The sequence below is a fragment of the Giraffa tippelskirchi genome, chromosome 2 (genome assembly GCF_054371585.1).
Source record: "Giraffa tippelskirchi isolate mGirTip1 chromosome 2, T2T-mGirTip1v1.2.pri, whole genome shotgun sequence".
Classification (NCBI taxonomy): Eukaryota; Metazoa; Chordata; class Mammalia; order Artiodactyla; family Giraffidae; genus Giraffa; species Giraffa tippelskirchi.
In genome coordinates this window covers 222421222-222444579 of record NC_137276.1, presented here as the reverse complement: position 1 = coordinate 222444579, position 23358 = coordinate 222421222, and the positions used below count along the sequence as shown (strand labels likewise).

Sequence of the window (23358 nt, the reverse complement as noted above, 5' to 3'; positions counted from 1 at the left end):
AAGTGTCTGTCTTTTTTTTTCTTTAAAGAGCCTCTTGATGAGGGTGAAAGAGGAGAGTGAAAAAGCTGGCTTAAAATTCAACATACCAAAAACTAAGATCATGGCATCCAGTTCCATCACTTCATGGCAAAGAGAAGAGGGAAAAGTGGAAATAGTGACAGATTTTATTTTCTCAGGCTCCAAAATCACTGTGGATAGTGACTGCAGCCACGAAATTAAAAGACTATTGCTCCTTGGAAGAAAAGCTATGACAAACCTAGACAGTGTATTAAAAAGCAGAGACATCACTTTGCTGACAAAGGTCCGTCTAGTCAAAGCTATGGTTTCTCCAGTAGTCATGTATGGATGTGAGAGTTGGACCATAAAGAAGGTTGAGCACCAAAGAATTGATGTTTTCAAATTGTGGTGCTGGAGAAGATTCTTGAGAGTCTCTTGGACTGCAAGGAGATCAAACCAGTCAATCCTAAAGGAAATCAGAGTATTCATTGGAAGGATGAAGTTGGTGCTGAAGATGAAACTCCAGTTCTTTAGCTATCTAATGCAAAGAGCCAACTCACTGGAAAAGACCCCGAAGCTGCGAAAGATTGAGAGCAGTAGGAGGGGACAACAGAGGATGGGATGGTTGGATAGCATCACCAAATCAATGGACATGAGTTTGACCAAACTGCAGGAGACAGTGAAGGACAAGGAAGCCTGGCCTGCTGCAGTCCACGGGGTTGCAAAGACTCGGACACGACTTAGCAATTGAACAACAATCTTGCCTAAACACAAAGACCATTCAGAAAAACATCTGTTGCAAAATGAATTTCTACTTCAGTAAAGTGTTAAAAACAACAACAACAACAACAACCATGAACTGCACAAAGCCTTTGTAGGAGCAAGTTCATTTATCTACAAATATAAAATAAAACCATACTTTCAATTTTAACAATTTATCTTAGCAATTCTTTACTTCTGATACTGATTCCATATTTTAAATACAGACCAAATTACAAATTAAAAATGCCTACACAGTGGATATAATGATCTCCAATAATCAGCCACTGTAAATCACCCCAACTCATATTTTATCCTATGCTCAGCTCCCTATTCAGTGACTGGGATACAAAGAGAGATTAAAGGGTGTTGAGCTCTGCAGGGAACTAGACAGTCAGAAAGACAGGACATACAGTTCAGTGATAGTGACAGTCGCTCAGTTGTGTCTGACTCTTTGTGACCCATGGACTGTAGCCTGTAGACTGTAGGCTCCTCTGTCCATGGGATTTCTCAGGCAAGAATACTGGAGTGGATTGCCATTTCCTTCTCCAGGGGATCAAACTCGTGTCTCCTGCATTGCAGGCAGATTTTTTACCACCTGAGCCCAGTCATTGAGTAACTACTGATAACACTAGCCTACAAAAGTGCCCAAAGAATCATTCCAGTAAGTTTTTCTTCAGCCAGGAAAAGCGTTGATCACAGTGGGATGGTTGGGGAGGGAGACAGGCTAAGTTCTTTTCCAGGGTAGCCTTTGGACAGATGAAGAGGAAGCAGGGAGACTCTAGACTAAGAGCCTGGTGTGAGCAAGGGCACTGAGGCAGGAAAAGTGAATAGGCGAGAATGAGCTAAAACATTCTGCAGAGGTACTAAGGCCACACTGAGGCAGATCTTACAATCTAGGCGGAGAACTTCATGTCCTTCTCTAGCAACATGAAACCACAGGCAGGGAAACCAGTTAGAATACTACACTGACTAAGATTTGAAGTAACAAGTCCTGATCCCAAATGGCAGAAATGGGAATGAATAAAAAGGACTTTGAGAGACTTTACCAAAAACAAAGGAAAAAAATAATCAAAGAATCTGGTCTTTGTCTAAAATCTAGTGAATTACTTAGGGAGAAAAAAAATAAAAGACAACATCATGGTTTCAAGAAAACTCTAAACCCTTCCAAATAGGTTTGAAGAGAGGAAGTAAGATGAGCTTTGCAGAAATAGCAAGAATATGTTTCAATAAGAGAGCGATGAATCACTCTCATATTGTTGTCCTATTGCATTTTTTGATGCAGCATACAAAAATATACACTTACAAAACAAAATTTAGTGGGCAACTCTTGTATTGCCCACCCAAAAAAAGCTACACATGGGGCTAATTTAAATAACACTATACCTTCAGTCTAGAGTGTTTACAGATAAATACATAATTTACCTGGGGCTTTTTTTCTTATCACAACACCATAGTTCACACACACATATACACCAACTGGAAGATACATTTATAAGCCACTGATAATACAAGCTTATTTAACTTATATGCACAGTACATCATGAGAAATGCTGGGCTGGAAGAAGCACAAGCTGGAATCAAGACTGACAGGAGAAATATCAATAACCTCAGATATGCAGATGACACCACCCTTATGGCAGAAAGTGAAGAGGAACTAAAAAGCCTCTTGATGAAAAGTGAAAGAGGAGACTGAAAAAGTTGGCTTAAAGCTCAACATTCAGAAAACTAAGATCATGGCATCGGGTCCCATCACTTCATGGGAAATAGATGGGGAAACAGTGTAAACAGTGTCGGACTTTATTTTTGGGGGTTCCAAAATCACTGCAGATGGTGATTGCAGCCATGAAATTAAAAGACGCTTACTCCTTGGAAGGAAAGGTATGGCCAACCTACATAACATATTAAAAAACAGAGACATTACTGTGCCAACAAAGGTCCGTCTAGTCAAGGCTATGGTTTTTCCAGTGGTCACGTATGGATGTGAGAGTTGAACAGTGAAGAAAGCTGAGCGCCAAAGAATTGATGCTGAACTGTGGTGTTGGAGAAGACTCTTGAGAGTCCCTTAGACTGCAAGGAGATCCAACCAGTCCATCCTAAAGGAGATCAGTCCTGGGTGTTCATTGGAAGGACTGATGTTGAAGCTGAAACTCCAATACTTTGGCCACCTGACGCGAAGAGTTAACTCATTAGAAAAGACCCTAATGTTGGGAAAGATTGAGGGCAGGAGGAGAAGGGGACGACAGAGGATGAGATGGCTGGATGGCATCACCGACTCAATGGACATGAGTTTGGGTAAACTCCAGGAGTTGGTGATGGACAGGGAGGCCTGGCGTGCTGCGGTTCCTGGGGTTGCAAAGAGTCGGACATGACTGAGCAACTGAACTGGACTGATAATACATGTCTTCCTTTAACTTCATCACTGATTACATTATTAATAGGCATCTTCAGTTCCTTTATGACACTTTTTGAAGGACTCAGATTGTACGTAAATGTACAGTCAAACATTCCAACCAATTTATGAAAACTCTCAGACCAAAAAGAAAGTCCCAGGCATACAAAGGAAAAGTTGTGTTTCTCGTCTCTTCATGAGCATCTTTCCATGCCCTATAACCAAAAGTCCAGGTATGACTTTATGTTTGAAGGAAAGTAAAGAAGTAAGAAGATATTTGTAACATGTTAACTGGTCTTAGAGTAAATGAAATCCGACCCTAAAACCAGTGCTGCTCCCCACCATATTATCCTGTCCAACTACCATTCTGGGGAGTCTTCAAAGGGTACCAAGAGCTTCATAAATTTCTCAAAACAAAATATGTTTCCCTTAGAGTCATTTAAAAATTATGCTTTATATAAGTATAAATACAAAGTATAAATATAAATACGTTGTGATATCATGTATCACTCCAGTAAGAAGAAGAGAAGCAGAAACTTAAAGACTCACAATATGTTTGGATTATGTGTCACTCATTCACCAAAAATTTATTCAGTATCTTTGTGCTATGTATTGTGCTTCAGGGAAATGATAGTGGGAAACACCTGATTATCTTCCCTTTTTAAGACCCTTACCACTTAGCAGGAGATGCAAATATTCATCAAAATATCTCCCTAATAATGTGTAAGTACACACTGACCAAAGCTATGAAGAAAAGGTGTCTGATGCTTTGAAAGGATGAAAGAATGGGGATCACTGAGTTGATATCGGCAGAATTTAGTGCAATTGAGAAAATGGGTACATGTATGGTTGAGTCCCTTTGCTGTCCACCTGAAACTATCACAACATTGTTAATCGGCTATACTCCAATACGAAACAAAAAGTTTAATATAAAAAAAGGAGGAGAATTCAGAAGCATGAAGTTATGAGTAGGTAAAGTGAGAATGCTTTCATTAATAAACTGTCTAACTCCCTACAGCAGAACTTTAATGATAATAGAAGCTGTGAAGATTAAAAAAAAAGAAAGAAAACTTACTGGACTATTGAGCTATAAAATACAGTTAATCAACTAATACATTTACCTTATCCCAAGGAGCCATCCCAGCGGCTTCTTTACCTGAGGTGGGCAGGCCAGCATTCAAGCATTAATTAAAATCCACCCTAAGACAAAGTGCCCTGGGGCCTTTGAAGCACATTCACAGGGAACATCACATGGCTCTAGGTGGTATTTTCGCATCTTTAATTTCCTGAATTGAAGAATGCTCACTAAAAAGTTAAGTTTTGAGTAGGACACACTCCCCTGGTTCCTCTCGCCACTCTCTTTCATCTAGCACAGTTCCACTTGTATCGCTCCTAGAATCACAGGTGAAGGCACAGAACGCCTGAACCACAAAAAGTTCTCCTGCCCACCTGTCTCCTTCCTTCTCGCCCCCACACTCAGCCTGTCCTCCCCTACTGTCAGCAGTCCATGAGCAGCAGTCAGCGGTCACGGATGAGGGTACCCAGCGGGGGCACAGTACTTACTTTCTTTCCTCCAGCAGGGCGATCTCCTTTTTCACTTCACGGTATTCTTCTGCTATCTGACAGTGCTGTTTGTACACCTGCATGGATTCCATGGAGTCATGACAAGGCGGCAGAGGCTTCACAAAAAAAAGAAGAAGAAGAAATCAACCCATTTCCTTGTAGCAGAATAAATTACCAACCATCGTGCTATCCTGATGATCTTTAGAGGGAGAGGTTTTGCAGGAGAATGGCATTGTCAATCCACCCTGGACAGGGATTCGCTGGTTCTACTTGACTACAAATGGAGAAGTGGCCCTGATGCCCCCCACCTACATGCATCTTCCAGTGTCATTCCAGGGCACCCTTAGACCCATAACAGGTCAGTTACCTGCCATGCACTGAAAAATAGTTCAGTTCAGTTCAGTCGCTCAGTCGTGTCCGACTCTTGGAGACCCCATGAATTGCAGCACGCCAGGCCTCTCTGTCCATCACCAACTCCCGGAGTCTACCCAAACCCATGTCCATCGAGTCGGTGATGCCATCCAACCATCTCATCCTCTGTCGTCCCCTTCTCCTCCTGCCCCCTATCCTACCCAGCATTAGGGTCTTTTCCAATGAATCAACCCTTTGCATGAGGTGGCCAAAGTATTGCAGTTTCAGCTTCAACATCAGACCTTCCAATGAACACCCAGGATTGATCTCTTTTAGGATGGATTGATTGGATCTCCTTGCAGTCCAAGGGACTGAAAAATAAGTCCCCTATAATTCTAAGAATCTTAAACTCTGCTTTGGAGAATATTTTGGTTGTCTGTTTCAATCACCCCTTGCTTTCTATTCCTGATGCCCAGAGGCATAAATGCATCTTGTAGAGAGGAGGAGCCCTACAAGAAAGGAATCCAATAAACTTACTTAAAAAAAAGTCACAGAAATAGAAACGAAACCTACAGTTACCGGGTGAGAATAAGGGGGAGGAATAAATTGTGAGATTAGGATTAACATACACACATCACTATACATAAAACAGATAACTAATAAGGGCTTACTGTATAACACAGGAAACACTATTCAGTGGTCTGTAAGGACTTTTGTGGGAAAAGAACCTTAAAAAAAGAAGATGCATGTGTATAACCGATTCACTTTGTTGTACACTTGAAACTAACACAACATTGTACATCAACTATACTCCAAGAAAAATTTAAAAAAAGAAAGGAATCCAAACTGAAGAAATGATACTGGCCTGGAAATACTGCTTGCAAGAATTAACAAACCATATGAAAGACCAAGTCCCAAATAAAATGATGCTTACAACATGTGCAGGCAAAGAGAACAAGGATTCCTGTCTGCGCTTTTCTCCCATCCTTGACGGGTACAACAGCCAGCACACAAGCTATTCTAACCACAACATGCTGACTTCTTTCTAGAATTTATTTTTAAAGAACTAGCTTTCCCTCAGTTTGCAATTCTAAGTTCTAATTAGCAGCATGTTATTAAAAACATTACTTGGAGAAAAACTAGTTAATATTCTTTTAAAGAGGTTTGTAATCACCCTTTTCAATTATTTATAGAAACATGTTGCATAATATCTGAGAAAGTGTTAGTCGCTCAGTCGTGTCTGACTCTTTTGCGACCCCAAGGACTATAGCCCGCCAGGCTCCTCTGTCCTTGGGATTCTCCAGGCAAGAATACTGGAGTAGGTTGCCATTCCCTTCTCCAGGGATCTTCCCAACCCAGGGATCAAACGCAGGTCTCCCGCATTGCAGGTAGATTCTTTACCATCTGAGCCACCAGGGAAGCCCAATATCTGAGAAAGATGACTTAATTGTTATACGGGCTCTTCTGTTTAAACTTCTCTTCACAGTATTCTTAAATATGTAAGCTATGTGTCTAACTAGGTTACAATCTCACTAATTTTATATTAGTAAATGAGAAATAATGAATTCCTTACTACTTGTGCCTCTCATTATATTCTTCAAGGGCACTGATTTCTTTGGGTGTCATATTTAGCAGTCTCACCCAAGATGCCAAAAATTCTAGAAAGTTCTACAAAATTCTATAAAATCTGACTGATAAATAAGATAATCCTTCCTATTTGTCATGAAGCCTTCTGAGTAGAGATCTTCTAAAGGAAATAAAATTCAAAGTGGATGAAATTAACCTTTATGTGGAACATCTGTTGTGTTCTAATCTATGGAAATTCATCCAATAATTCTATTATGTAGTATCTTTCCCCACTGCCCCATGAACACATTCACAGCATAAACTCAGCCTGTTGGAACCATTATGCTTTTTTATAGTGAAATAAATTGCAAAGTAGTGCCCAAGAGTGTTACAGTACAACTCACCCCAGGAGATAAAGCCATTGCAAAGGCATTCAGAACTCCTGGCTCCTCTAGTCCTAGAAATCACCACCCCCTCATCAATTTTCACCTGTTACACTGGCAAATGACCAGGTGTAAGAGTAAGGGTAATGAAAGCAATTTACTCTGGGTACCCTTGCCAAGCTGCTATTAAGTCACTTGTGCCCTGTTAAAGGATTTGCCTACTGGAAAGCCCTAAGATTCAACACATCCTATTTCCTGCCCTTATGAACACTCATAAACTATATTCAGCTCAGCCCATAAGTTGCCACATGGAGGTACCCACACCATGAATTCAGCATAGCCACCTATGTGACAGCCAGAAAATTCTAGGACTCCATGCTTGCATGCCAAAGAGGATACAGATGAGAGAAGTCACGGAAAGGGATAAATGCCCTTCGCTGCTATAGTTTAAAAGGAACACTGAAAATTACAGATAATTTTCTTAAGAGGCGAGAGGCCTGTTTTCCCCCTTGGCTTGCCAACATGAAATGCTTTTTATTAAAGGGGCAATGTTTTCATGACTTCTTTTTTTATTGGCATTGTTTTTCTACAAGCTTTTTGTAAACTAGTTTATTTTTTTAACTTTGTGGCTGCATTGCCTGGCATGCAGAATCTTAGTTCCCTGACCAGGGATCGAAAGTGTGCCCCCTGCATTGGAAGCAAAGAGTCTTAACTATTGGGCCCCAGAAAAGTCCCTAGATTCATTTTTTTTTTAATTGTTCAAATATAAGTGTCTTCTTGGTTTATCATGACCTTAAGAAAAAACCCAGCTAAGTCAGAATCAGGTAATCCACTGTACATTCTAAATGATTTTTTTTATGTGAACCATTTAAAAAGTCTTTATTGAGTTTGTTGTGAGATTGCTTCTGTTTTACGTTTTGGTTTTTTGGCCACGAGGCATATGGGATCTAGTTCCCCGACCAGGGATTGAATTTGCACCTCCTTGCGCTAGAAAGTTAAGTATTAACCACCAGACCACCAGGGAAGTCCCTGTTGGTACTTTTTAACTGTGGGAAATTTGAAGATGTTTTTATGTACTGGTAGCATGATCATGCTAAAGGGACATGAGGAAAGGGAGCATTTCAAGGTGTATTCAATATTCTCACATGCTCTCAGCAGGCTGACTATGCTATATATCACAATATTTTCAAGACTGCCCAAAATTAAGAAGTTTTTCTTAACTTTTTAAAAAGTCAAAAATACTTAGTGTTCAGTGTTTCAGGGAATAAAATGATGCCAGGGTCACTTCAGTCTCCTGCCCCTAAGAGCTCTGTCTTCACCCAGCCTGACTTGTAACTCAGCACCAATACACATTCTTCCAATTTGCATGAAAGCACTGAAGAGCAAAATAGATTTTTTTTTTTTTTTTTAAGCAAGGCGAGAAGTGATATTGCACAACCACCACAATATTGTAAGATTATCTTTTTAGTTGCTCCGGGCTGGTGCAAGTAAATGAAGAATAGAGTTTCAGTTTTGCAAGATGCAAATGTTCTGATGATTGGTTGCACAACAATACAAATATACTTAACACTACTGAACTGTACCCTTAAAACTGATCAAGATGATAATATTTATGTTATGTGTTTTTACCACAATTTTTTAAAAAGTTAATGGAAAAAAAAAAGTATCATTAGATCCTTCTGCTGCCCCCAACCCATCTTTTTTTTTTTTTTTTTTATAAATTTATTTATTTTAGTTGGGGGCTAATTACTTTACAATATTGTAATAGTTTTTGCCATACATTGACATGAATCAGCCATGGGTTTACATGTGTTCCCCTTCCTGGACCCCCCACCCACCTCCCTCCCCATCCCATCCTTCTGGATCATCCCATTGCCCCGGCCCTGAGCCCTTGTCACATGCATCGAACATGGAATGGTGTTCTGTTTCACATATGATAATATACATGTTTCAATGCTATTCTCCCAGAACGTCCCACCCTCACCTTCTCCCTCAGAGTCCATAAAATTGTTCCATGCATCTGTGTCTCTTATTCTGTCTCGCATATAGGGTTATCGTTACCATCTTTCAAATTCCATATATATGCATTAGTATACTGTATTGTTGTTTTTCTTTCTGGCTTACTTCACTCTGTATAATGGGCTCCAGTTTCATCCATCTCAGTAGAACCGATTCAAATGTATTTTTTTTAATGGCTGAGTAATATTCCATTGTGTATATGTACCACAGCTTCCTTATCCATTCTTCTGCTGATGGACATCTAGGTTGCTTCCATGTCCTGGCTATTGTAAACAGTGCTGCGATGAACATTGGGGTACATGCGTCTCTTTCAATTCTGGTTTCCTCGGTGTATATGCCCAGCAGTGGGATTGCTGGGTCATATGGCAGTTCTATTCCCAGTTTTTTAAGGAATCTCCACACTGTTCTCCATAGTGGCTGTACTAGTTTGCATTCCCACCAACAGTGTAAGAGGGTTCCCTTTTCTCCACACCCTCTCCAGCATTTATTGCTTGTAGACTTTTGGATAGCAGCCATTCTGACTGGTGTGAAATGATACCTCATTGTGGTTTTGATTTGCATTTCTCTAATAATGAGTGATGTTGAGCATCTTTTCATGTGTTTGTTAGCCATCTGTATGTCTTCTTTGGAGAAATGTCTGTTTAGTTCTTTGGCCCATTTTTTGATTGGGTCGTTTATTTTTCTGGAATTCAGCTGCAGAAGTTGCTTGTATATTTTTGATATTAATTGTTTGTCTGTTGCTTCATTTGCTATTATTTTCTCCCATTCTGAAGGCTGTCTTTTCACCTTGTTTATAGTTTCCTTTGTTGTGCAAAAGCTTTTAATTTTAATTAGGTCCCATTTGTTTATTTTTGCTTTTATTTCCAATATTCTGGGAGGTGGGTCATGGAGGATCCGTCGGAGAGTGTTTTGCCTATGTTTTCCAACCCATCTTCTAAGCATTGTTTGCAGGATTCCCCATCTGAGACTCACTTTGTTCACACCCTTTCTTTCTCTCCTTCCCAAATTTCTCCCCAGGGAATTAAAATTCTCACCCCTTTATAACTTGAAACTGTGTACCACTAACCCACATGTTGCTGGACAAACCAAAGGGCCCTCTGGTCAGCAGGACCCACTGTCTCTGGAAAGGCATTTAACATCATTGGTCATTTACTCCAGTTCAGGAAACTAATCTAAGAGTTTTCCAAGCATATATTGTTCTCATCCCAACAGGAATTTACCTGATATAAAAAATAGAACTACAGAGTAATGGGATGTGTGGTCCAGCATGACATAGCCCACTCACACTGTTTCATGATATAATGTGTGTTTGTGTATGTGTGTGTCATACCATAAAGTCTTCACCAAAAGTGAGTCTCTCTTCCCTTCTCATAAGCCCTCAAAATAGGAGACAATATTTAACCAACAGAGTCCACTGAATAAAGTGTTCACCTGAGGAAACAGATTCCTAAAATTCAAGCACGGGAATCAGTTTTCCAGTTTTAAAATGGAGCTACTAGTAGGCTTACGTCATGGGACATTTAAAACACTGGCACTCGTGAATTAATCAGTCACACGTTGATTTAAGATACTATTTAGCATGTGCTCACATTAAAAAAAAAAAAAACTAAAAATAATGTAAAAGAATGCCTGTAGTAACCAGATGAAAAACAGCTGTTAATTTCTTGGAATAATAATTAACACATTTTTTTAAAATGTTAAGTATAGTTGATTTATAATATTGTGTTAGTTTCAGATGTATACAGCAAAGTGATTTGGTTATATAAGTGTACATATACATATATATATATATATATTCTTTTTCAGATTCTTTTCCATTATAGGTTATTACAATATATTGAATATGTTTCTCTGTGCTATACAGTACATTCTCACTTATCTATAACACTTTTATTTTTTATTTCAAGTCTCTTTGCTTGATTTTGACTATTCTCCATCAAGAGATTTTCATACTTACATTCCCATGCTAGGAATGGAGAAGCAATAAGCAAACTCCACGTTGACAGTGAATTTCTTTTCGCTTCATGAAGAGAAATTTTCCTTGTTACTTTCTCCACAGTTACCCTAAATTCTCCCTTGGTTTGGATGCATTTATTTCACATTCTTATTTAAAGAATGAAATATTGAATTTCAAAGAAAAGGAAGCTCAAGGACTTTGGCTCTGAGTCCCTATTTGAGTTAGGGACTTTGGGAAGGTCATGTACACACTGCTATATTCAAAATGGATAACCAACAAGGACATATTGTATAGCACAGGGAAATCTACTCAGTGTTATGTGCTGGCCTGGATGAGAGGGGAGTTTGCAGGAGAATGGATACATGTATATGTACGGCTGAGTCCCTTCATTGTTCACCTGAAACTATCACAACACTGTCAATCAGTTATACCCCAATATAAAATAAAAGATTTAAGCTTGAAAAAAAATCCCAAGTATATAATCATTTGCAAAAAAGAAAAAATTAGAAAATGAAATAAAAGTATTCTTCAGGCACTAGAGCACAAACTCTGCAAAACTGCAGAAACAACTTTTCCAATACACTCAATATGTGGTATCTGGTCTACTCACAACACAGCCAGTTCTAAGAAGGTTAAATTAAGACCTTCCCTTGACAGTGTCTCAAGCCAACGTTGAAATACACTTTTCCCAAGACACAAATTGGGGTTTGGATGAAGTCAGAGCCCAGGAGAAGGCACTTCCTCCTTACCCCCTTTGCTCCATCCCCTCCCTCATCCTGCCACTGCCTAAGGATAGAGTTTGCAAGGGCTTTAAATTACAAGGCAGTGTGAGTGAACCACTATGATCTCTGGTATCCACCCCAATCATCAGGACCAATTTAACAAGATGAAGTAAGAGAGAAACCACAAGCTCCTGTTCCAAGAATGCTGGCTTGAGCCACACCATCCCATCCATCGTTTTATAGCTAGCTCCTCCCGAAATGGACTCTGTCCTCTGGAAAGAGCCCCGTGGGAACAGACCAAGCCGAGCATCTCTCCGCAAGGGGCAAAGCCAGCTTAAGCATTTCCGTTTTCTACTTGGCTTCTTCAAATACTACTGGCCCCATCCACTTAAAAAACGTAAGAATTTAATTTTCCTCTCCCAGCTTCCCACACAGAAGATATATTTAGAGAACTAAATATTCTACAGTTGCTGAGCAGACTTCTTATTTATTCCTTGATTCTCGGTGTTATCTTTATTTTGGGGGTAGCATGGGGGGTGTCTGGTTTAAATTTGTGTCTCATTTCAATGTCCCCAAATGAACAAGTGTAATTTGTCATAACTAAGTGGAAAAACATAGTGAGGACTAATTGCCATATTTGAAAACTCTTTTATCTCAGGATTGTAAATTTTTTTTTTAGTATTTTAAGAATTGACATTTCCATAGTATCTACATCATGGTCAAAGTCATCACTAAGTAATAATTATACTGTGTATCTTATACATTATATAATATATTATATCATTTATATATTACATATGTATAATATATTAAACACACATAAAATTTTACATAATATTGCTATACATATATAATTTTACATTACACACATATAAAATTTTATATATGTGTAATATAACATTATACTATATATATAATATTGGAATGAAGGATATTTAAGTCAATTCTATCAACATAAGCACTATTAAAGGGACAGATAAGTCAAGAGTGTCCCAAATGTTTCTGAGAATGCATATCCTAAAAACTGGGCTGCTCAAAAAATAATAATAATAAAGTTATCATTGTAAAATTCCAAGTTATCTATATATGTTTTCTGTGTAGTCACAATAGCCAAAAAAAAAAAGCTGTAATATACTTTTCAATACGTGTGTGAGAGAGAAAATGGCAGAACTTTTTTTAGTGTTTTATCTGGATGTTCAAGAGCAGTGTAGTAGAATCCTGGAATGCTCATCCTTCATTTTATACCATCTTTGTTTCCCAGACAGCAAGTGATACACTGATGCAAGACCTAAAAGAAGTTTCAGGAGAGACTGCTAGGATAACAAGACACTATAGTACACAACCAAAGCTAAGAAATTGGTTATTTGTGGAGGTGACATCAGTTTCTGGACTTACCAAACTCTGTCTGAGAAACAAGCAAGTTCAATGTGTCCCACGGAGACACCTGTTACTGACTTCTCAGATTAGATGGGAGGACTTTAGAAGGGATTGAAGCAATTGCTCAATATGGTTTGGAAAAAAAAAAAAAAGTCATTGTTTTCCAAATATCTTAAAGAAGAGGGCATCTCTATTCCTAACTCAAAAATTCAAAGAGATGCTTCTCTCATTTCATTTTACACATACGAAGATACTAGCAGTTCATTCAATAAACAATTTCACTAAAGCAGGAAATCAACACTAATTGAGCAATTATTTTGTCAAGCACTGTGCTAGATCTATTCATCATCTCGTTTAATTTGCACAACGATATGCGATACTGTCTCTACTTCGTCGGTCAAAACAGTAAGGTTCAGCACTTCCCTGGAAGTCCAGTGGTTAAGACCTCGGGGCTTCCAATGCAGGGCGCGTGGGTTCGATCCCTGGTTGGGGAAACTAAGATCCCACATGTCCCATAGCATGGCCAAAAAAAAGAGAAAGAAACTGAAAAAAAAAAAAAAAAAAGTGAGGTTTACAGAAAGGAAATAACATGTCCCAAATTACAAAACTAGTAGATGGGGAGCTATGGTCCAAATTCAGGTCAGCCTGATGCCACTATGCATATCCCAGTTGTTGTCACTCCCCTTACCAAGTTTATTACAATCTGGTTGTTGGCATGTCCTCCACCTGATTATAAAAACATAATCTTCCCAGGGTAATAAAGATCACAAAGCTTAGTTTTGGATCTTCCATAGGTCAAGCTACAATCTCCAAAACATAACGATGTGGTTAAATTTTACTAATAAGACAAATTTGGTTTTAACCAGCCCCTGGGACTGTTAAAGGATTGTGCCATCCTTCAGGAAAGAGAGGGAGGTCAGTCACAACCTCTTCTTCAAATAAAAGGAAACTAAGGCCTAAAGAAAAGTTATGCTTTTCATTCATTCTTACAAGCGGACGTCGAGTTGCACCTCCTTTCTTTTGACAGTATATATGAAACTAGCTAAACTAGCTCTGCCCAAACACTGCCCCTAATGGACATGAACAATTTAGAAACCAAGTTCCAGGAAAGGAATCCACACAAAATAGACCAACCTACCATCTGCCACAGGGCTGAGGCCTATATAGAGTTGCTCATTTTAACACCTACCTTACCCCCAAGGTCTCTTGCCCAACATTTCGCATTAATAGAGACATCAAGAGAAATGTTTGTCACTGCTATTCTTGCCCAAGGCTTTTTTTGGCTTCTGTGAAAATAGAAGCACCATGAATTACATGCTCAAACATGTCCAGATTCTTGGCAAAGGAACTGAAAAATCTTGGGGGTCAAATTGGTGGTAGAGTAACTACCAAATACTTTATAGCTGCATTTTATAAACTATGAAAGAGTGTGTAATGGACATCTGAAAGTCAGAACAAATTTTACGAGTCTGTTCTATAACCACAGTATAGCAACCTCACAAATCAAACATTCTCCACCTATCAACGTAATTTAAGCAGCCCGTAGGTTCTGCCACAGTTGTAAAGAAAAAAATGTTACCTAGATTCAGAATCAGAGATCTAGTCAGAAATAGCAAATTTATGTAGACCAAAATTTGACTCACATGTTTCATCCTTAAAGCAGAGACATAATTGTTTATACAAGTGTTGCAAGGATGAAATGAGACCATTTGTGGGGAAACACCCGTTTTCCAAGTAGCACTCAATGTGCATGGGTGGGATTTAAATGTGAGGGTATGCAGAGAGTAGGGCTAGCAATCATCACCTAGCATTAATTATTTTTCATATTTATAAGGCTCTCGGGCTTCCCTGGTGGCTCAGATAGTAAAGAATCTGCCTGCAGTACAGAAGTCCTGGGTTAGATAGCTGGGTTGGGAAGATTCCCTGAAGAAGGGAATGGCTACCCCCTCCAGTATTCTTGCCTGGAGAATTCCGTGGATGGAGGAGCCTAGCAGTTTACAGTCCATGGGGTCACAAAGAGTCAGAACCTTTCACTTACACTTTTTCAGAGATAAGTAAGAATCAGTTCATCCTCCAGCAAACAGTTACAACCACAAAGCACTTCATATACTTCTGTAACCTTTTATTCTTCTGTAGAGGATTATGATGGTAGGTAAAATTCCAAGAGCCATTATTATGTGATGAAAGCACAAGGAACTGACTGTAAAGACAGCCTGCTCCATGGGCTTGATGGTTCCTTTCATACATAAAGCATTTTTATTGCTTTCAATATAGAGACTTCCTGCTGCAGAGCGGCTTAAATTTATAAGCTTATGCTAAGCATGGAAATAAGAATCTGCTTTTAGATCTAGTTCTGCGTTATCTTTTCCCTCTCAGTCCCTACCTTCTTATATTTTAGTCACTCATGCCCTAGAGTGTACAATAAAGGTAATAGACAACAGTCTTAGACAGAAGCAACCCTAACCAAATGGCTTGACTAATGGTAAATGTTTATAACAAACTCAATCAGAGCCTTCACCCAAAAAACAAGCCCTCACTTAAATGCTTCCAGTTGTACTGCTGGGAACTTTCTCTCTAGTCGTGAAGTGGTAAAACAATACTATAGAGACTTCCCTGATGTTCCAGTGGTTAAGACTTTGCCTTCCAATGCAGGGCATGTGGGTTTGACCCCTGGTCAGGGAGCTAAGATCTTGCATGCCTCATGGCCAAAGAAACAAACTATAAAACAGAAGCAATATTGTAATAAATCCAGTAAAGACTTTTAAAATGGTCCACATCAAAAACTCTTAAAAATAAAAAAGAAAAAGCAGTGCCATATTTTAGGGTGAGAAAGTTGGGGGTACCATAACCCCTGAAGCAGAAGTCAGCCTCTCAACTGACTAATTCATTAAGGCTCAATGAAGATGAAATAGTCTCACTGGATTAAATAATTTAATAGACTTAATTTCTAATATACATCAAATGGAATTAAAGCTATACAATTCAAATGGATCTTTCAATACTTTAACAGAAGAATTGTCTGGATAACTTCCAGAGGTGCTATGAATCCTGTGAATAAAGATCCATGAGTCAGGGAAGACCATTAATGTTCCCAAAGGAAAAAAAAATTGTCAACGCAAAAAAGTAGAATTCACAATCCCCACTATTGATGGGGGAATAAGAATCTGAACACACATTCACTCTTTTATTTTAAAAACTTATTAACTCCTTAATTTCAGCTGACTCCTATGATAATAAAATAGCTTTGAGGCAACAGTAAAAAAAAAGCTGTAACTGGGCAAAAAAATAGAGTTATTATTTTGCAATCCCAACTACATCACGAGTAGCACATACATAGGCCTCTGGAAGGATAGAACCTAAGCAAGGGAGGTTGTATGTCATGTGAGCATGCCAGACTGGAAAGCAGAGGAACAGATGAGTTGTCCTCCATGATGAGAAGAGAGGTTGGGGGTGTGGTTATATCTCAGGAATCAGGAGAGCTAGGTTGAAGACCCCACATGAGGATGGGAGAGGAAGGAGGTACTATAGGTAATAGCCGCAGAAGACATTTTGGAGGAGAATGGAGCTGTCTTTTGACAGCTGTGTGGTCATAACCTCCCACCTCCTGGACACCACCTTCAGTAATCGCTATATTATTGATATGGCTCTGTTGGCAGGCTTTCTATTGGAGGGCTGGGACGATGCCCAGGAGTGTGCAGAGATGAGATAAAGCCTCCTCCAGGAGGTCTGATCACACCTGATGTTGACCCATGTTGGGTCAACACGTGTTGGGTCAGCACCATGTCTAGTCAACATATACCCATGTTGGGTACATTTTCAGGGGACCACCCCAGCAGTGGAGCACCACTCCTCAGACCCAACCTAGGTGCTTCCAGATTACAAAAAAAGGACCCTATCTTGGGTTGCACAGGGCTCATTATTGGTTATTCCCACCTCTGTCAAGGGCTGTTCAGGTCTGGTGGTCCCAAATTCAAATGACATTAGGATACCAGGCCCTTCCACAAATGGGAAAACTACCAAGTATAAGTCAAGAAGTAACATCAGCTGGGAACTGGAGGTGGTAGACCCCCTACCCCATCAAAGATTTTCCGAATTGGTATTTAGAGAAAAAAAGGTGGTGACTAAACAAATATCTGTAATGAGATTCAAGACCCCTACTAGACTGGTCCAAATGTGGCTGCAAAGTGAAGTACTTAAGAGAACATCTGACCCAAGGCCAGTATCCAGTATTTTCAGCAGAACCTCTTCCTAAAGTCATCTTTCTGAAATCATCATACATCATCTAAAGAAAATTAGTGTGTCATAAATTAGCTCCTTTCAAATAATTCTGGTGTATTAAAAGAGGATATCTTTGATAGATCATCCATAAATTATGCATATAAAATATCAGTTTGGCCAAAAAGTTCATCAGGGTTTTCCATAAGTACACAAAGTATTCAGAAGATTTAACTTAAAATAATTAATTCTATTAAAAATTCTCAGAGAACTTGGGAGGAGATAAGGGTGGAGTTGAGAAATGAAAATTATTCTGAATCTTGCCACACATTGGCAAGTCTCTCTTGTAGTTTATCACTAAATCATCAACCTACCATGGGCCAAAACTGCAATGGCCCAGAAATATCCACAGGCAAGGAGAGCAGGGACCAGACCATCCCCAGGCTCCAACACTCCTTCAAAGGAGGAGCTTGCTATAACAACTTAGGGGGGTGGGAAAGGGTGGGAGGTGGGAGGGAGCTTCACAAGGGAGGGGACATATGTACACCTATGGCGAACTCATGCTGACATATGGCAGAAATGAAACCAACATTGTAAAGCAATTATCCTTCAGTTAAAATAAATAAATTTTTTTCAAAAGTAGAAACTTGCTTATACCCTGAATTCTTAATATTCTTGTGCTATAGCCAGATAAACAGACAGGGACATTACCTGAAGGTTCGTGACCTTGGAGTCCTAGAAACAAAGACCTTGATGATGTGAAATCTCCACTCTGTCTACAAATCAGTCTTTCCCAATTAGGTGATTTTTCCATTCACTGTATTTTGTGAAATGAGGAAAAGTGAAAGACTCTATAGAAAAATGCTTACCTGTAGTTGCTGCTCTAATTCTGGAAAGACCAGAGGAATGTCATCTTCAGATGGTGTATCATCTAAAACATGAAAATAAAAATTCTTCACTATGAGAGCCCTTTCTCTAGGGAGAGTTGTCCTGCTGTTACCATCTTTGGACCTGTATACATCAGTTAGGGACAGAAAGAATGCACAAGGCATTTTTTCTCATTTTTGGTACATTGTGCTCTCTCTGTCCCAAAATTTTGCAAGCAGGTTATCAGAATCCTCAAATGTTCAGTCTGGTAGTTCTCAATGAAGAAGCACTGCTTGTCTTTCAATACTCTGACGTTAGCCAAAACCAAAAAATATGATATGCAGGAAAGTGCTTTATTTAACAAGGTGATAATGAGGTGACCAGGACAACCTCAACAGAACAGAAGAACGTGTTAGTGAAAAAGAGAAGTGTTACTTCTGCCCTGAAAGACTCCAAGGGCTGCCAGCTTTGATGGGTTTGCCCTCTGCCCTCACCACAAACCACCACTAACAGGCAGTTGACCAGAGCTTCAACTAGGTTACAGTGGGTGACAGGCAGCCACCCAATCAGGGCGTTTCTTCCTAGAGCACCAGGCAGCAATGCCAACCTGACGTCCAATCCACTGCCCTGACGCAGGAGAACCCGCAACTCTACCCTCAGCTGCCCTCCACTGGCTGACGGCAATAGGCAGGTGTTGGGACTTCCCCAGTGGCCCAGTGCTGAGAATCCACCTTCCAGTGCAGGGGACGTGGGTTCAATCCCTGGTCAAGGAATTAAGACCCCACATGCCAACGGGGACAACTAAGACCATGACACAACGAGAAAGCCCACGCAGTGCAACTAGAGAAAGCCCAAGCACCACAAGGAAGACTCAGTACAGCCAAAACAATTAAAAATAGGCAGGTGTTGCTGGATCAAAAGAGGCGGTTAACAGAAGCATCAGAGGAAACCTGGTAAGTCTACCCAAATCTCTTCAAGAATCTGCTGCTGCTATCCTTGCCGCAGCAATAAGGCTGACCTCCTTAGACAAAAAGACTATGGGAGTTGTACCAGTCAATCACCGGGCAGGAGGAAAGGTTTACTACAGCAGCATTTCTGAAAGAATTCATGCCAGTTGGATTCACATGGTAAGAAAAGCTGTGCATAGAGTCAGATGAAAGTGCTTCTCAAGAATAATATGATCTTCAAATAGAGCATTTTGATGCTCACTAGGAAGTTTAAAAGAGTTATGGGATCTAGAGTAGTGAGTAGCTATTGGTGTTCATTCTATTATTCTGTACAGATAAAGACAGAACTATAGGGGACTTCCCTGGCAGTCCAGTGGCTAAGACTCCAAATTTCCAATGCAGGGGGTGCTGGTTCAACCCCTGGTTGGAGAACTAAGATCCCGCAAGCCTCGAGGTGTGAACAAAAATAATTAATACATAAAATATAAACGAAGAAAAAATGAGAAAATTCCGAACAGAAAAATATTTTTTTAAAAAAAGTAGAAGTGTAGTGGTTCTGGCTGAGGCTTAACTAAGCAATTTTAGCATTAATAAAGACTGTCTTTAAAGGATTAAAAAAAAAAAGAACATACTTCTGACCTTTACCCATGGTACGAAAGGACAGCCCTCTCATCAGCAGAACCTCTGTATCTCTGACCCTGTGGGTCCACTCACCATTCTTTTCCAGTCCTCTCCTTGCTGACAACACCTAACCCAGGTATGACTATGAGAATAAGATGAAATACAGGCTAAATGAATAATTGAAAAGCCAAATCTATTTTAAATTATAAGAAAGAAAGATCCTGGGTTTTTTTTAATGTCTCACTACCATAACCAAATTCATTTATAAAAACTATTGACATTCTATTTGAAACTCTAGAAGGGATACGGCCCGTACACAATGCAGAAGCCAGCATCCTCTATTCACTCACTGACAACACCATCCAAATAAAACACAGTAGACAAAGAGTGTGGGCTTCCTATGTAGCTCAGCTGGTAAAGAATCCAGCTGGAGACTTGGGTTTGATCCCTGGGTTGGGAAGATCCTCTGGAGAAGGGAAAGGCTACCCACTCTAGTATTCTGGCCAGGAGAATTCCATGGACTGTATAGTCCATGGTGTTGCAAAGAGTCAGAAACAACTGAGTGACTTTCACTTTCTTCCAGACGAAGAGTTCCGGGTTTCTGAGGGACTACATTTCTTCCAAGGCACCAAAGATAATCACCAGAAAGATAATTCAAACAAGGACAGGATTCATCCCTGCCAAATGCCTCAAGAGCATCTGGTACATTTGAGCCAAGAGTAGTATAAACAACAACAGAAGTGTAACAATATCCCCACTTAAGAGTGGCTTCAGACAATAACAATGCGGTACCAACTGTGAATTCATCTGTGCCTGTAACTACCAGACAATGCCCCCAGGTCCACCGACACTATGTAGCTTCAGACAGCAAGTGGAAATGGGGGGAACCTTCTTCCCAAGACCCTTGCTGCAGGCTGGAGGGCCATCTCACCATGAAATGAGGAGAGTCAATCCCCTGGTCCTTGGAATGGACTCTTCCTACTCAGAAGTGACAACTTCTGCCCAATGTTTTGTGGCTTTTTCAATCCATCTCATCATTTGCAAAGAATTGGACAATAAATAGTTTTTAAAAAAAGAAATAGTCACTTGTTTCTATTGACTCTTTGGAGGTAGCCTTTATTATAAAACCTATCATTTGTAAAACAGATTTTGGTTTAAGGTGCATTTAAACTTACTTCAATAAAACATCAATAACCCAAAGAGGAAAGTGTTAGTCACTCAGTCCTGTCCGACTCTTTGCGATCCCACAGTCTGTAGCCTGCCAGACTCCTCTGTCCATGGAATTCTCCAGGCAAGAATACTAAAGTGGGTTGCCAGTCCCTTCTCCAGGGAATCTTCCCAACCAAGGCAGAGAACCCAGGCCTCCTGCCCCGCAAGCAGATTCTTTACTGTCTGAGCCACCAGGGAAGCCCGGCACAGAGATTAAACATCAGCAATAACCCAAACCATGATGATTTCGGCTCATTGAGCTCAAGGTCAGCAACAGTGTTTGGCATGGATAAATGGGAACCTATTCTACTTTGGCACCCCAACCCTAGTAATAGATGAGCAGGCACTTATTAGAAGGAGAAACCACTCCTATGAAGTACCAGAGAAGACAGTGCATTCTAGAATTCTAAAAGACAAGCCAGGAATGGAACTCAAGGCTTCCTGGGACTTAATCCACCTTGTTCCTTGTGAAGTCACGCTCCTTCCTGCTTAACTATAAAAAGGGGAGAGGGGAATTATTCATCTTTATTACTATAGTAAATAGCAAATATCTGGTGTGACTCAGGATTAATAAAGCCCATTATAAAAATCTGTCATTATTGATACTCACACCATATATGATAGAAGCATATATATGGAACCACGTTGACAATTGTGCAGATAAGTAAAGGCTTAACATTGAATTCCTAGAGTTGAAAAAAAAAGTCTGATTGATTGACATAGAAATAAACACATAAAAAATATTTTAGAAAATAAAGGTAAGCTTTTTGTTAAGGAATGTATTGGGATGGATTAATCCAAGCAGGAAATGTCAGCGGAAACAAGAAAACCAAAGACAGATGTAAGGAATCGACCGTGTTTGAAAGCCAGTCCTGTATTTCGCTGCCTGATGCCATCTGGTTTAGCTGGCATCCCTGCCAGCCAGAAATTTCAGGGCTTGCAAAGCTGCTTACAAAGCTGCTCCAAGTTGATGTGTGGTGTGTTTACTTTTAAACAGTGGCTGCCTTCGCTGACTGGTTTTAAAAATAGGCAAATATTCTAAAAGCAGAATAATGAATCACTGGATCGGGCCAAAATGAAAGAAGAAAAATGACTCAGGCAGACTAGTAGCACAGCTGTTCCACAAACATTTGGCCAAATCATTGTAAAACATTTTGACAGTGATATCAGATCGGAGTTCCTAAGCGCAGTTAGGTTTGTTTTGACAATTCCAGAAGCACGAAGTAGAGTGTACAGTAGCTATGTAAGACACCCCCTTGGCAAATTTGGCTTTTGTTTAAAAAAAGAAAAAAAAAGGGGAGTACCTGCTATATATGTTTATAATGTGATAAAAATCAGGATGCAAGTACATCTTTTAAAATGTATTTATTTACCAAATATTTCTTGAATACCTATTACATTCAAGGCAGGGACTGAGCTTCTGTGCTCAACTGGCACCTCATTTTATCACATTTTTAATGCACTAAGAAAATAATTCATAGGCTTCCTCTTCAAAATGGCACCGTGGGCTTGATGGATCAAGCAAAATGTAGCCCCAGGAATTTATAAAAGGATGAAAGATAAAGGAAAGAATGAAAGAGACTTTTTTTTTAATAAACAGATGTTCACTGCCTGTTTTGCAAACACAATGTGACTAAGTCAATGGTACTTAAGATAGAACTTTCTGATTGGTATCCCAACCATTATGACATACCATAGTACATTTTATGATGGGCTTGTCTAAGCATCTATTTAGCAGCTGTTGGATTGCTTCAGTGGTTATTCTGTTTCAGATTTCCTTAAATTGTCTGCTCTGTGATTCTCCACGAATGGGATAAGCAAGACCCATTGGGTCTGTAACCCAAATCCTCACTGATATTTAGTAATTAGAGCTATGCGGCCAGAGCTCTCAGAGAATGCTGCAGCTGGAAGGGACTGGGCAATCATCTGGCCCCAGATTCTCAGAGCAGAGCTGAAGACAAAGGGCCCCAAGAAGGGAAAGGAGTCTCATAAGCGGTGTCACCCCGCTCTTTTTACGCTGCCCTGCGCTTCTTCACCTTCTGCTCCACAGTTTCCCATATTTTTGTACTTCGTGAGCCAGGAACATATTCCCCAAAACACTGGGAATCATGCCCTTGTGTGTGGTGTGTGTCACTCAGTTGTGTCTGACTCTGTGACCCCATGGACTGTAACCCACCAGGCTCCTCTGGGGATCTTCCCAACCCAGGGATGGAACCCAGGCCTCCTCATTGTAGGCAGATTCTTTATCATCTGAGCCACCATGGAAGCCCCACAACAACAATAACATTGGATAAATCTAGCTTTATAGACACACATAATCACACACACACTACCATGTTCTTATTTCTTTTGTTTAACATCAGAGAGGAAAACTTCATCAAAACCAAACCATGTCTATGAACCAGTGTTTGAG

General features: G+C 39.9%; 1 protein-coding gene across 3 annotated transcripts in view; it reads right to left on the bottom strand.

The window, feature by feature from the left end:
* The window catches only part of MAP3K7CL (MAP3K7 C-terminal like), a 47299-nt gene that overhangs the window by 11578 nt on the left and 12363 nt on the right, over positions 1-23358 (bottom strand). For 2 of the 3 annotated variants that reach the window (XM_081572843.1, XM_081572845.1), the window contains 2 exons: positions 18171-18232; positions 4712-4827 (listed from right to left, as the gene is read on the bottom strand). In XM_081572843.1, the coding sequence (XP_081428969.1) occupies positions 4712-4827; positions 18171-18232 (178 nt within the window). Of the gene's footprint in view, positions 1-4711; positions 4828-18170; positions 18233-21555; positions 21632-23358 lie in introns of all 3 variants that reach the window. The other variant, XM_081572844.1, reaches the window with a different exon arrangement.